Source organism: Rhinatrema bivittatum, chromosome 2 (assembly GCF_901001135.1).
Source record: "Rhinatrema bivittatum chromosome 2, aRhiBiv1.1, whole genome shotgun sequence".
Lineage (NCBI taxonomy): Eukaryota > Metazoa > Chordata > Amphibia > Gymnophiona > Rhinatrematidae > Rhinatrema > Rhinatrema bivittatum.
The window spans coordinates 45,568,694-45,582,390 of record NC_042616.1 but is presented as its reverse complement, the minus strand read 5'-3'; the positions used below and the strand labels follow the sequence as shown (position 1 = coordinate 45,582,390).

Genomic DNA, 13,697 nt, shown 5'->3' with positions numbered 1-13,697 from the left:
TTCTTTTACCACTGTATCCAGTTTTCTAGTACCAAGCTTTTTTTTATCAGTTGGAATTGAGAATTCCCCGAATGAATACAACTTCCTTGTCTGTAATTCTATCAGTCATCATACCAGTCTTTCTGTAGTATTCAGACTCATAACCACATTCCTCAGGACCCCTGGGTGATTCTGATTTGAGAAGATTATTGCTACTGTATCTAATATCACAGTTTTGGGGATTCTGATTTTATTCCTTGTTTTCTAACTCTTGACGCATTCTGTGGAATAGGGAACCTCTGCCTATATAAGATGGGAAAGCCGAAAAAGTTAAGATTTCACAATATTGTGGAATAAGTCTAGAAATTCTTTGTAGGGACTAAGCATCAAACTTGTTTAAGACATTGGAGGTGGGGGAATGCCAGACACATCCATCAGCATCTGTGGCTGCAGCACTAACTGGGAAACCTATTCACCTTTGTTTTGGCAGATCGATGGCAAATCTCTCTGTGCTGTTTGGGCAGGTAAGCATGCAGCTGACTATTATGGGTTCAGTGGGCAATGGGAAGATGAATCAGCAAGTTGATATCCTTAGTTTTCCTCACTAAAGTCCAGAATAATTTTCTGCACAGATCAAAGCTATATTCCTTATCTTGCCATTCCGGTCCAGACAAGTGGGTTGTGCCTCCTTGCCAGCAGGTGGAGACAGAACTACAAGTTTTCCATGACATTATTCACAGTACATGCCCTGATGCAGTAGTAAACCTTGGCAGTATTTCTCTGTCTAACAGGTGCAGACATATCTGTTCTAGTGCAGCGTTTTTGAAGGGTTCTTGGTTGACTCTTCTTTGGAGATTCCAAGGGGTGAAGTGGTTTCTCCTAGGACAAGCAGGATGGTAGTCCTCAAATATGGGTGACATCATCAGATGGAGCCCTGTCACGGAATACTTTTGGCAAAGTTTCTAGAACTTTGACTGGCATACTGAGCATGCGCAGCATGCCACTAACCCTGTGACTACACAGGGTCCCCCTTCAGTCTCTTTTTTTTTTTTTTTTTTCCATACAGCAAGTTACCTTGCGGTTAGGAGCTCTGTGAGAAATTCCTCACAGCTTTCCTCATGGAAATATTTGAAGTTTACCTTCTTAAAATCACCCTCACTGGGGTCCCCCATCGCGCTCCGTTCCCTCTGACTCTCAGTAAGTGTATTCCCTGCTTTGCAGTCTGTTCCTGGCGGCTTACCTCTCTGTGCCCGATGGTCACTGACCGGGCACCCGCCATTGTTTTCGGCATGGCAACTGGGTTTAGGAAATGCCCCGAGTGTCCGAGGACCATGTCCATAACAGACCCGCATAATGTTTGCGTTTTGTGCTTAGGTCCCTCGCACAACACCTGTCGATGCCCCAGTTGCGCACAAATGACCCCCAAAAGCCGGCGCACTCAACTGGACAAGATGGAGCATTTGTTTGCGTCGAAACATTCTGCTCCATTGATTCCAGCTCAAGTGGCTTCGACCGGAGAGTGTCCATCAACCTCGGAGACGTCCCGCCAGGATCATCGTGGTGTGGGTGACCGTCCGTCACCAACACCTTGGAAGGCATCAGTGTCATCGTCCTCTGTGCTGGAGAAGGATTGGACCAAGCACCGAGGGAAACATAGTCACCAGCACCGACGTACGTCTCCGCTCGGTGCCAGCACCAATACCTCAGCACATCGATTTCTACCGAGCCGCCTGCAAAGAGGGCCCGGGGAGAGGAGACCCATCCTTCTCTGGACCCAGGACCCCGAGGCATTCCCCACCGATGTCAGTGCTGGGTACTGAGCATCCACAGATCGCTGTGGAGCATCCAGTAACGCCTAGCCTGCCTCCTACCCCAGGCGCAGTGCTATCCATGCCAGCCTTCAGGGAGGAATTGGACAGACTGGTCCAAGAGGCAGTGCTCAATGCCCTCCGGGGCTTTAAGTCGCCACCAGCATCAGCCCCCATACCGGCGCTGGTACCGGCGTCCTTTATGTTCGCACCGCTCCTCGAGTGCCTGGACCCCACATCAGTGCCTGCCAACTCAGCTCGTGCCATCGGACACGCTGGCATCGAGTCGACCATAGAGGTCTCCGCAGGTCCCGATTCCCATACCGGGTTCCTCAGAGGATGAAGAGGGGACTTCCGGCCCGATCCCGGCATGGGATCCACCCATGCCGGAGCCTGTTCCAGGGCCATCAGGATTGTCAGTGCCTAAGCGCACCTCATCCGCTTCGATGCCGGCACCACCTCTTTCGAGGCCAGTGCTGCATCCATTGATGCCTTCTTGCCCTCTAGGCTCTGGCATCCTTCCTCCCTCAGAACTGGCAGGTGAGGAAGAAACTCCCTATGGTCCTTGGGAGAGGCATCCTCGGACTCACAAGCTTCCGATGAGTTGCTCTCAGAGCCTTTACCCCCGGAAGAAAAGAGTCAATCTCCTCCTGAAAACCTCTCCTTTGTTAACTTTGTCAAGCAGATGTCTGAAACTATCCCATTTTCATTGGTGATGGAGGAAGACGCATGCCACAAGATGCTTCATATGAGTCAGCTGTAGCTTGCAATTCACCCATAAGTGAGGACTCCCATCCTGCTTGTCCTGGGAGAAAGCAGAGTTGCTCTCCTCTGCCAAGAAGTGGTGCAGATTTGAGCATGGGCCCTGTCACACTCAATTCTTCTGCGAGCCACCTACCTTGCAGGCACACAGAATGCAGTGGCGGACTGCCTCAGCTGAAGTTTCCAGCCCTACAAGTGGTCTCTAGATCCCACTGTTGCGGGCAGAATCTTCCACCAGTGGGGTCAACCGGATATCGACCTCTTTGCGTCCAGCCAGAACCGCAAAGTGGACGATTCTGCTCTCTTCACAGGGACCAAAGAGCACAAATCATAAGAACATAAGAAAATGCCATACTGGGTCAGACCAAGGGTCCATCAAGCCCAGCATCCTGTTTCCAACAGTGGCCAATCCAGGCCATAAGAGCCTGGCAAGTACCCAAAAAAAGTCTATTCCATGTTACCATTGCTAATGGCAGTGGCTATTCTCTAAGTGAACTTAATAGCAGGTAATGGACTTCTCCTCCAAGAACTTATCCAATCCTTTCTTAAACACAGCTATACTAACTGCACTAACCACATCCTCTGGCAACAAATTCCAGAGATTAATTGTGCGTTGAGTAAAAAAGAACTTTCTCCGATTAGTTTTAAATGTGCCCCATGCTAACTTCATGGAATGCCCCCTAGTCTTTCTACTATCCGAAAGAGTAAATAACCGATTCACATCTACCCGTTCTAGAGCTCTCATGATTTTAAACACCTCTATCATATCCCCCCTCAGTCGTCTCTTCTCCAAGCTGAAAAGTCCTAACCTCTTTAGTCTTTCCTCATAGGGGAGTTGTTCCATTCCCCTTATCATTTTGGTAGCCCTTCTCTGTACCTTCTCCATCGCAATTATATCTTTTTTGAGATGCGGCGACCAGAATTGTACACAGTATTCAAGGTGCGGTCTCACCATGGAGCGATACAGAGGCATTATGACATTTTCAGTTTCATTCACCATTCCCTTTCTAATAATTCCCAACATTCTGTTTGCTTTTTTGACTGCCGCAGCACACTGTACTGACGATTTCAATGTGTTATCCACTATGACACCTAGATCTCTTTCTTGGGTTGTAGCACCTAATATGGAACCCAACATTGTGTAATTATAGCATGGGTTATTTTTCCCTATATGCATCACCTTGCACTTATCCACATTAAATTTCATCTGCCATTTGGATGCCCAATTTTCCAGTCTCACAAGGTCTTCCTGCAATTTATCACAAATCTGCTTGTGATTTAACTGCTCTGAACAATTTTGTATCATCTGCAAATTTGATTATCTCACTCGTCGTATTTCTTTCCAGATAATTTATAAATATATTGAAAAGTAAGGGTCCCAATACAGATCCCTGAGGCACTCCACTGTCCACTCCCTTCCACTGAGAAAATTGCCCATTTAATCCTACTCTCTGTTTCCTGTCTTTTAGCCAGTTTGCAATCCACAAAAGGACATCGCCACCTATCCCATGACTTTTTTTTACTTTTCCTAGAAGCCTCTCATGAGGAACTTTTGTCAAACGCCTTCTGAAAATCCAAGTATACTATATCTACCGGTTCACCTTTATCCACATGTTTATTAACTCCTTCAAAAAAGTGAAGCAGATTTGTGAGGCAAGACTTGCCCTGGGTAAAGCCATGCTGACTTTGTTCCATTAAACCGTGTCTTTCTATATGTTCTGTGATTTTAATGTTTAGAACACTTTCCACTATTTTTCCTGGCACTGAAGTCAGGCTAATCAGTCTGTAGTTTCCCGGATCGCCCCTGGAGCCCTTTTTAAATATTGGGGTTACATTTGCTATCCTCCAGTCTTCAGGTATAATGGATGATTTTAATGATAAGTTACAAATTTTTACTAATAGGTCTGAAATTTCATTTTTTAGTTCCTTCAGAACTCTGGGGTGTATACCATCCGGTCCAGGTGATGCCTTCGCCAGTCCCTGGAACACAGGCCTGCTATTTGCATACCCTCCGATTCCAAGTTTGGTTTCCCATACTTCTCGACCTCTCTGTCCAGAAACCCATTCACCTGGGCACAGCACCCAACCTCATAACACAGAATCACAGCAGGTTGTGCCACTCGAAAGTCCAGACCCTATCCCTGACGGCCTGGATGTTGAAAAGTTGATGCTAGTAGAAAGGTTGAGGGGCTGTAGTGTCTCTCAAGTCCTCGTAGCTTCACGGAAGTCTTACCGCTCTAAATGGAAGATACAAAAGGACCTTAAAGGAAAATTAGTTTCTTACCTGATAATTTTCGTTCCTGTAGTACCAAGGATCAGTCCAGGACACCTGGGTTGTGACTCCGCATACCGGCTGGATGTTCAGGACATTGCCGGGGGTTTTGGAGAGAGGGTACTCCGTGCGGGACTCTCTGCTTCCCACCCTCGGTAAGTTAGCTCTGGTACATCCCAGGTGTCCTGGACTGATCCTGGTACGTACAGGGAAAGGAAAATTAGTTTCTTACCTGATAATTTTCGTTCCTGTAGTTTCAGGCTCCCAGAAGACAGGTCCAGAACTCTGTTCTCATATTCTGCTAGGTCCCGTTTTCCAAGGTAGCAAGAGATCTCGTCCCCAGAGGTCCTCTGGGCCTTCTTATCGCTTGACGTCTTCACTGGCCTTTTCGTGTTCACAGTCCTTCAGGGGGAAGCGTTATGGCAGACGGGGAGGAACCCCGTCCGGCACGGGGCCCAAGGCCTCGCAATGAGATTCTGCTGGTCCATTTCTTAAGGCAGCCACAGCCCTTCGTTCCAAACGTAGGGGCAAGGTGGACTTTGTTTTTCGAGGACTGGGCCAAAATAACGTCCGACCAGTGGGTCCTCAACGTATTAAAGAACATTTACAGGTTGGATTTTGCACGATCTCCACCGGGCCAGTGAAGACGTCAAGCGATAAGAAGGCCCAGAGGACCTCTGGGGACGAGATCTCTTGCTACCTTGGAAAACGGGACCTAGCAGAATATGAGAACCGAGTTCTGGACCTGTCTTCTGGGAGCCTGAAAAACCCGGTTCTCACCAAGGGAAAGACTCAATCATCCAACTCTTTCCCGAATAACAGCTTTCCCCTGAAGGGCAGTGCCCCAAGGTGAGCCTTGGAGGATCCATCCGCTGCCCAGTTGCGAAGCCAAAGCAATCGGCGCGCCGAAACAGCAGCAACCATGGAACTAGGCGAAGTACGCAGTAGATCATAGAGAGCATCCGCACTATAAGCGATGGCAGCCTCCAGTCTATCCGCCTGTGTGGCCTCTTGAACCGAAAGACCTGCATTCGCCTGTAGAACTTGGGCCCAGTGCAAACTAGCCCGCATGGCGTAGTTACTACAGATGGCAGCTATGCCCCTGTGCCAGTCACAGCCCCTCAGTCATACGTAATGTCAAAGTAGCAATGCAATCAAGCAACAAAACTGGCTAGAAAAATTCATTTCCAAACCAAAACTTAGCACCAAACTCCTAACCGGACTCCCCAACCGGGAGCTAAACAAGCGAACAGCAGGACTAAGAACAATTATGAGCGGACTCTCCGTTACTGTAGCGAAGCCCTGCGGGCGGGATCCTGGACTGATCCTTGGTACTACAGGAACGAAAATTATCAGGTAAGAAACTAATTTTCCTTTCCCTGTACGTACCAGGATCAGTCCAGGACACCTGGGATGTACCAGAGCAAAACTTACCTAGGGTGGGAAGCAGAGAGGCCGCTCAGAGTACCCTCTGTCCAAATCCCCCGGAATCGGGAGCCCGGACATCCAGCCGGGAATGCCTGATAAAGGTATGCCTCGACTTCCAGGTAGCCGCCCTGCCAATCTCTTGAGGCGATACCTGAGAAGCTTCCGCCCAGGACGCGGCCTGGGAACGAGTCGAATGAGCCCTCAGATCCACCGGAAGCGGCTTACCCAAGCGGCTTACCCTTTACCAAGTACGCGGAGCCAATGGCCTCCTTAAGCCAACGCGCGGCCATCGGGCGGGACACCGCGGCCCCTTTGAAGAAGAGACCTCCGCACGTCCAGCTTCCGCTGCTTTCCCTGGTTTGTTTGGGTCATAGGAAACAAAGAGTTGATTGGATTTCCTGTGAACTGCAGTGCGGTTTAAGTAGAAAGACAGAGTACGCTTGCAATCTAAGGTGTGTAAGGCCCTTTCTCCTTGGTGAGCATGAGGCCTTGGAATAAACATTCAGTGAGGGGGGGGACCGGAAGTTCACAGACTGGTGCACCTAATTCCGTCTCCACCCACCAAAGATACAAATGACGCCTTGCATGCTGAAGCCTATGACTTCCTCGTGCATGCTCTACCACCGACGCGATCCGTAAGGTCGGTCACGTACTACTGTTCCCTGTACGTACCAGGATCAGTCCAGGACACCTGGGTTGTGACTCCGCACCAGTAGATGGAGACAGAGCAAGATCTGTCGGACGTGGCTATTTCAGTTCGCTACGGGTCCAGGTGGCTGCGCTTGGATGTTTGTGGGGTTAGGTCCGGGGAACCTCTCTGGCTCTTCTTCCGGATATCTCCCGTTTTCTTCGGGGGGGCTAAACGTCTCCGTTCTCCATTGCGTCCCCCTTGGCCGTCTTGGAACCTCTACGGGGTTTTTCTGCCCTAGGCTTGGCTCCGTTTGCGCCATTGTCGCGTGCAACTACTAAAGACCTTCCTTTGAAGACGGTGTTTTGGGTGGCGATTGGCTCGGCGTGTCCCGGAGTTGCAGCCGCTGTCCTGTAGGGAACCGTTCTTGCGGATTTCCGATTCCGGAGTGTCCTTGCGGACGATCCCTTCCTTCCTTCCCACAGTGGTGTCGTCTTTTCACGTGAATCAGTCAGTGGAGTTACCGGCGTTTCGGGTCGGGGAGTCCACTGATCCCCAGTTCGGGGAACTGCGGAAGCTGGACGTGCGGAGGTCTCTTCTTCAAAGGGGCCGCGGCGTCCCGCCCGATGGCCGCGCGTTGGCTTAAGGAGGCCATTGGCTCCGCGTACTTGGTAAAGGGTAAGCCGCTTGGGTAAGCCGCTTCCGGTGGATCTGAGGGCTCATTCGACTCGTTCCCAGGCCGCGTCCTGGGCGGAAGCTTCTCAGGTATCGCCTCAAGAGAAGTCTTACCGCTCTAAATGGAAGACACAAAAGGACCTTAACCTCTTTTCTTGCCCCACACCAACACTCTTGGATTATCTCTGGCACCTCTCGGAATCTGGCCTACAGACTTCCTCCATATGAGTACACCTCAGTGCCATCTCTGCTTACCATAAAGGAGTAGGGGATGCCCCGATAATGGCTCAACCCCTGGTGAGTCTATTCATGAGAGGCTTAATACAGCTTAAGCCGCCTCTACGACCACCGGTTGTGGCATGGGACCTCAACGTGGTACTTGCCGGCTCATGCATCCTCCTTTTGAGCCACTGCACTCCTGCGAACTCCGATATCTTACACAGAAAGTAATTTTCCTAGTAGCAATTGCATCTGCTCGCACAGTAAGTGAGTTACAGGCCCTTGTAACCTACTCACCTTATACAAGGTTTCTCCAAGACCGGGTGGTTCTCCAAACTCATCCTAAATTCCTTCCTAAGGTGGTAACAGATTTCCACTTAAATCAGTCCATAGTCTTGCCCACTTTCTTTCCAAGACCTCATGCTCATCCAGGTGAGTGAGCTCTGCACACCTTGGACTGTAAGCGTGCACTGTCATTTTATTTAGACCACACTCCGGCCCACAGGAAGTTCGCCCAACTCTTTTTTTGTTTCTTTTGACAAAAACAAACTTGGAGTTGCGGTGTGCAAGCAAACTCTCTCCAACTGGTTGGCAGACTGCGTTGAATTCTGCTACCAAAAAGCAGGCCTTCCACTTCAGGGACAAGTGAAAGCGCACTCAGTCAGGGCCATGGCAACATCAGTAGCATACTACCGATTTGCCAACATCTGCAGGGCTGCGACATGGAGCTCTCGCCACACCTTCGCAGCCCACTACTGTCTTGACAAGACTCTGTCTTTGGCCAGTCTGTCCTACGGAGCTTATTCCCAGTGTAGAAACCCAACTCATCCTTCCTCAACCCGCTGTGAATTTCAGGCTGCCTCATCATTGCCAACAGCACCCCAGTTGTTGTGCCTGTTGCACATGTTGTGTGCTGGTTGGCCTGCTTCGTATGAGGGTAGAAACCCACCCACCACCCCGCGGAGTTGGGTTCGATAGCGTTTTCTTATTTTATTTTCCGCTCGTACTTTTTGCTACAAACGAGACTGAAGGGGGACCCCGTGTGGCCACAGGGTTAGTGGCATGCTGGGCATGCTCAGTGTGCCAGTCAAAGTTCTAGAAACTTTGACTAAAGTATTCTGTGACAGGGCTCCATCTGATGATGTCACTCATATGTGAAGACTAACATCTTGCTATCCTGGGAGAACACCTGTTACAGGTAAGCAACTCTGCTTTCAAGTAGCCTTGGGGTTACTGGTTACTGAGAATATAAGGGACTCCAAACCCCTTGAGGGTTGAAATTCTCTTCTCAGGGTTCTGGCCTATTGATTTTCTTCTCAGCCTCCAACATTGAGGACTTTGATCCTGTTCCTTCCTTATTTAAAGTAGTCTTTGTATTGACCAGAATAGCAGATTAAATTAAAAAAAAAAAAGACTGCATGGACCAGCTTGGATTGCCACAGCTTTTCTGGGAGAGATCTGGGAGAATGGGAAGCATGGAGGATCAAAGAAAGTGCTGTAGGTGTGGAGTTTGCCACTGGAGTTCCCCTGTCTCTGAGCACGTGTGTTCAGCAGCTGTGGGAGGTAGGGGAAGCACTGGGCAGCTATGTGACAAGATTCCCTGGTGCAGGAGACCACACAGGGGTCAGATCTTGGCCTGCTGCAGCAAAGGGAGGAACTCAGGAATTTTTTGGCAGGAGATGCCTCCATTAAGTGCAACAGAAAGCCTAGACTGTCTCCCTCATCTTCTACTTCCTTGGGAGGCCCACTGGAGCCCTCTAGGACACACTATGGTTGACTTTTCAAGAGACCTCCTAAATTCAGCATTCTTTGGAGAATCTGAGAACTTCTTTCAAGATGTTCTTCAGGAGAGGGACATCTCCGAGGATCTCCATTAGATCTTGCCTCCAACCAGTCTCCCATGGGAGAGAGACAGTCTCTTAGGGGTCTTGAAAGAGGAGGAAAGACATTTCTCTGAGGATGAGCAGGATGGTAGTCCTCACACATGTGACATCATCAGATGGAACCTCAATGCGGAAACTTATGTCAAAGTTTGTAGAACTTTGACTAGACACACTGAGCATGCCCAGCATGCCCTATACCAGGCGTGGATGTGGAGTCCCTATTCATTCTCTCTTCCACGGAGCTGTAAGACTCACAGTGTGCTTGAGATCACATTGGCTGTTTTAGCCTTGTGGAAAACTTTTTTTTCTCATCATGATTTTTTTTGCATTTTTTTTTTCCTCTTGAATCAGTCGCCAGGTCCCTCTCTGTGCATTCCCATAGTGACTCTTGTCAGGGATCTAGGCATTTCGGGTAAGTTTCCTTTCATGGTCTATTTTCCCCTCCCCCCATGGTGACTGCTGGCCATCAATACCCATTGCCATTGCTTTTGACTTTGTGGTCTTTTTGTTTCACCCCGTCTTGGCCACGTCTGGTTTTTGCCAATGCTCCCAGTGCCTGAAGACTATGTCTTTCACTGATCTGTGAGGTATATTTCCTTTTCCTGGCTGCATCACATGACGTCTGGGGTTGCTGCTTATGCACCCAGATGACACTGAAGGGATGTCAGCTTCAACTCGACAAGATAGATCAGCTTTTTGGGTCAAGGAAATCCGAGGTGGCATCACCATCAGTGGACCTTGGACCTGCACTGATGGATACAGTGCCATCGACATTGGAAGGACCGTCTGTTCTGTCAATGCCACTGGCAGATAAGGACGCCGGAGACAGACCATTGTCGATCTCCTCCAGGCCGAGAATGCCAAGTTCATCATCTTTAACCTCTGCACTGGGGAAAGACTGGGTTGAGCATCGAGGAAAGCCTAAGAAGCATCAGCACAAGTCCCTGTTGATGCACGGTGCCTGGTGCAGGGATGCATCAGCTTTTGCCGCAATGCCCAAAAGCAACCTCGCGGCGAGGAGAGCCCTTCCTCTGTCAGTGCCGGAGGACCAGCGGAAACAGTTGCAGACCCGGTGCCGGTTGCCGATCCTCCTCGTGGATCCAAAGAAGATCTGGCTATCCCTCCTTCATCCCAGTCTGTGTTGGCATCAGTAATATTTGAAGAGGAGCTGGAGCATAGAGTCTAGCTGGCAGTGGTTCGGGCACTACAGGGCATCGGGCCTGTGACACCGAAGGCACCAGAGCTGGTGCTGCCCATCATCCTACCGCTGGTGGAGAAACTCATTGTGCTCATTGGTGCATTACCGACCCAGCTGGCTCCGGTTCTGGGAATGGCACTGATGCCCAGTGGGGCACAGAGGCCTCCCCTTACCGATTCATTGTTGCTGGTTCCTCCAAGACCAGCAGAGACAACTAGGCCTGTAGCTCCCCCCCATCCAATTCTACCAGTGCATGCACCTCTGGACAAAGGCCGAGCACCCAGGACTCCATCCCCTGTAGCATACAGTGAAGATGAGAGTCCATATGACCCCTGGGGAGATGATCCGATGGAGTCCTCTGAGGACTATGATGGTCTACCGTCAGACCCTTCTTCTCCAGCTGAGCAAAGGAATTCCCCACCTGAGGACTTGACCTTTGCAGGGTTTGTAAAGGTGTTGGCAAAGGCCATTCCATTTCAACTTTTGACAGAGGAGGATGCCAGGCACAAAATGCTTGAGATCCTCCTAAGGAGATTGTGGCGGTCCTGGTACATGAGATCCTTAAGGAGTTGCTACTGATGATATGGGAACACCACCTCACAGTGTCTCCCATTTAAGAAGGCGGATTGGGTCTACCTCATCCAGAAGGCAGCTGGATTCAACAAGAATCAGCTGTTGCACCAGTTGGTGGTGGTCGAATCTGCCTTCAGAGAGCCAAGCACACTGACGCATTCTTCAGCATCCCCGGGGAAGGACCACAGAGCAATGGACACTCTTGAAAGGAAATTGTTCCAAGGAATCATGCTTATTGCCCGTATTGCTTCCTACCAGCTCTACATGAGTTAGTACTCGCGGGACATCTGGTAGCAGGTGCTGGAGGTGGCTAAGCGGCTGCCTCAACAGCAGTAAGACACTCTCATGTCGCTGGTGCATAAGGGTCTGGAGTACAGGAAACATGAGGTCTGTGCGACCTACAATGTTTTCAAGACTGCACAGAGAGTCTCTGCAGCAGGAATCAGCGCCTGCAGAATGGCATGGCTGCGGGTCTCTGATCTCCAACCAGAAGTACAGGAATGATTCGCTGATGTACTGAATAGAATTTCTTTGGAGATGGAGAGAGTGAAGGATGCTGTGGCCCAACTCCGGGACCACCATGAAGCCCTCCAACAACTCTCTGCCAGTACTAGGACCTGTCCTGCTCATCCTGAAGGCCATCATGACTGAGGCCAAGGAAGTCTTTCTTTCACCAAAAGTACTGTCCTTCATCTCCTCGCTTTCTCAACATCATCAGGGCTCCCGCAGCCATCCCAGGCAGCAGAGAACCCTCAAGTCCCAGCTGGCTCCTCTGTTAACTCTGGGGATGGGGTTTTGACTGGGCTGCAGGAAGCGTAAGCCAGTCACCTGTACCTGGGGAGATGGACAGGTACAGGATGTGGTTCTTTGCAAACCAGTGGCCCAGTGTAACCTCAGACCAGTGGATTCTGTCACGGGGTACCAATTGGGTATCTTGCCAAATTGCCCTCCATGCCCATGGTTGGGGCTGGTAACACATCAGAATGTACTTCTAACGGAGTTCTCCTCCCTCTTAATGGCCAGAGCAGTTGAGCAAAGAGGGCAAGGATTCTACTCCAAGTACTTCCTGATTCCAAAGACTACAGGAGGACTCTGTCCCATTCTAGACTTAAAGGCCTTCAACAAGTTTCTAAAAAAAAAGTTCAGGTTGATTTCCCTGGGTACCTTGATCCCCCTTTTTGCAAACAGGGGACTGGCTGTGCTCCCTTGACTTAAAGGACACACACACCCATATCGAGATCTTCCCTGGTCACAGAAAGTATCTTTGATTCGTGGTGGGAAATCGGCACTTCCAGTACCGGGTGTTGCCATTCAGGCTCGAGTCCGCCCCATAGGTCTTCACAAAATGCCTGGCCGTGGTGGCGGTGCACCTCCACAGACTGGAGTACATGATTTCCTGTACTTAGACGAGCACATCTCGGGCAGGAGCTGTCAGGTCTATGTGCTTGACCATTCGGGTGCTGGAGTCAATAGGGTTCGTTCTCAACTACTCAGTCCCATCTCAGCCCATCACCTCAATTGGACTTCATAGGAGCCCTGCTAGACAAGGCTCAGGCCAAGGCTTTTCTGCCTCACCACGGGTTGTCACCTTGGCGTTTGCGGCAGAGGTTCAACAGAGCTAGCAAGTGTCAGTCTGGCACATGTTGAGGCTGTTGGGCCATATGGCCGCAACCATCCATGTCACTCCCTTGGCATGTTTACACATGCACAGAATTCAATGGACCCTAAGGAGTCAATGCCACCACGCCATTCAGAGCCTCCAGGATTGCAGCCGAGTCACCTTATCTTTCAGTAACTCATTGTCCTGGTGGCGGGTACTTTCCAGTCTGGAACAGGGGATTTCCATTTGGAGTCTCCCTACTCAGATTGTGCTAACTACGGATGCATCTACTCTGGAGTGGGGAGCTCATGTTGATGGCTGGGCACCCAGGGCTTGTGGTCTGCTCAGGAATGTTCTTGTCAAATCAACTTCCTGGAGCTCAGGCGATCAGGTACGCACAAGGGGCTTTCAGAGATTGGCTGTCCAACAAAGTTGTCCTGATTCAGACCAATAACCAGGTAGCCATGTGGTATGTCAACAAGCAGGGAGGTACGGGCCTGTGTCAGTAAGTGTTCCAGTTCTAGTTGTGGGCGCTGTCCCACAGGATGGTGCTCAGAACCATGTAATTGGCTGGGATGAAGAATGTGGTAGTGGACAGGCTGAGTCGAGCCTTCATACCCCATGAGGGGTCCCTGGAGCACGGGGTAGCAAAATGGATATTCTGCCTCTGGG

The 13,697-nt window shown here is 50.1% G+C and overlaps 1 protein-coding gene across 5 annotated transcripts in view; it reads left to right on the top strand.

Annotated features, from left to right (window-relative positions):
- The window catches only part of ABCB8 (ATP binding cassette subfamily B member 8), a 152,921-nt gene that overhangs the window by 53,605 nt on the left and 85,619 nt on the right, over positions 1–13,697 (top strand). For 4 of the 5 annotated variants that reach the window (XM_029587971.1, XM_029587972.1, XM_029587970.1 and 1 more), the window contains exon 10: positions 470–503. The exons of the other annotated variant lie outside the window; for it this stretch is intronic. In XM_029587971.1, the coding sequence (XP_029443831.1) occupies positions 470–503 (34 nt within the window). The remainder of the gene's footprint in view (positions 1–469; positions 504–13,697) is intronic. 5 annotated transcript variants of the gene reach the window in all.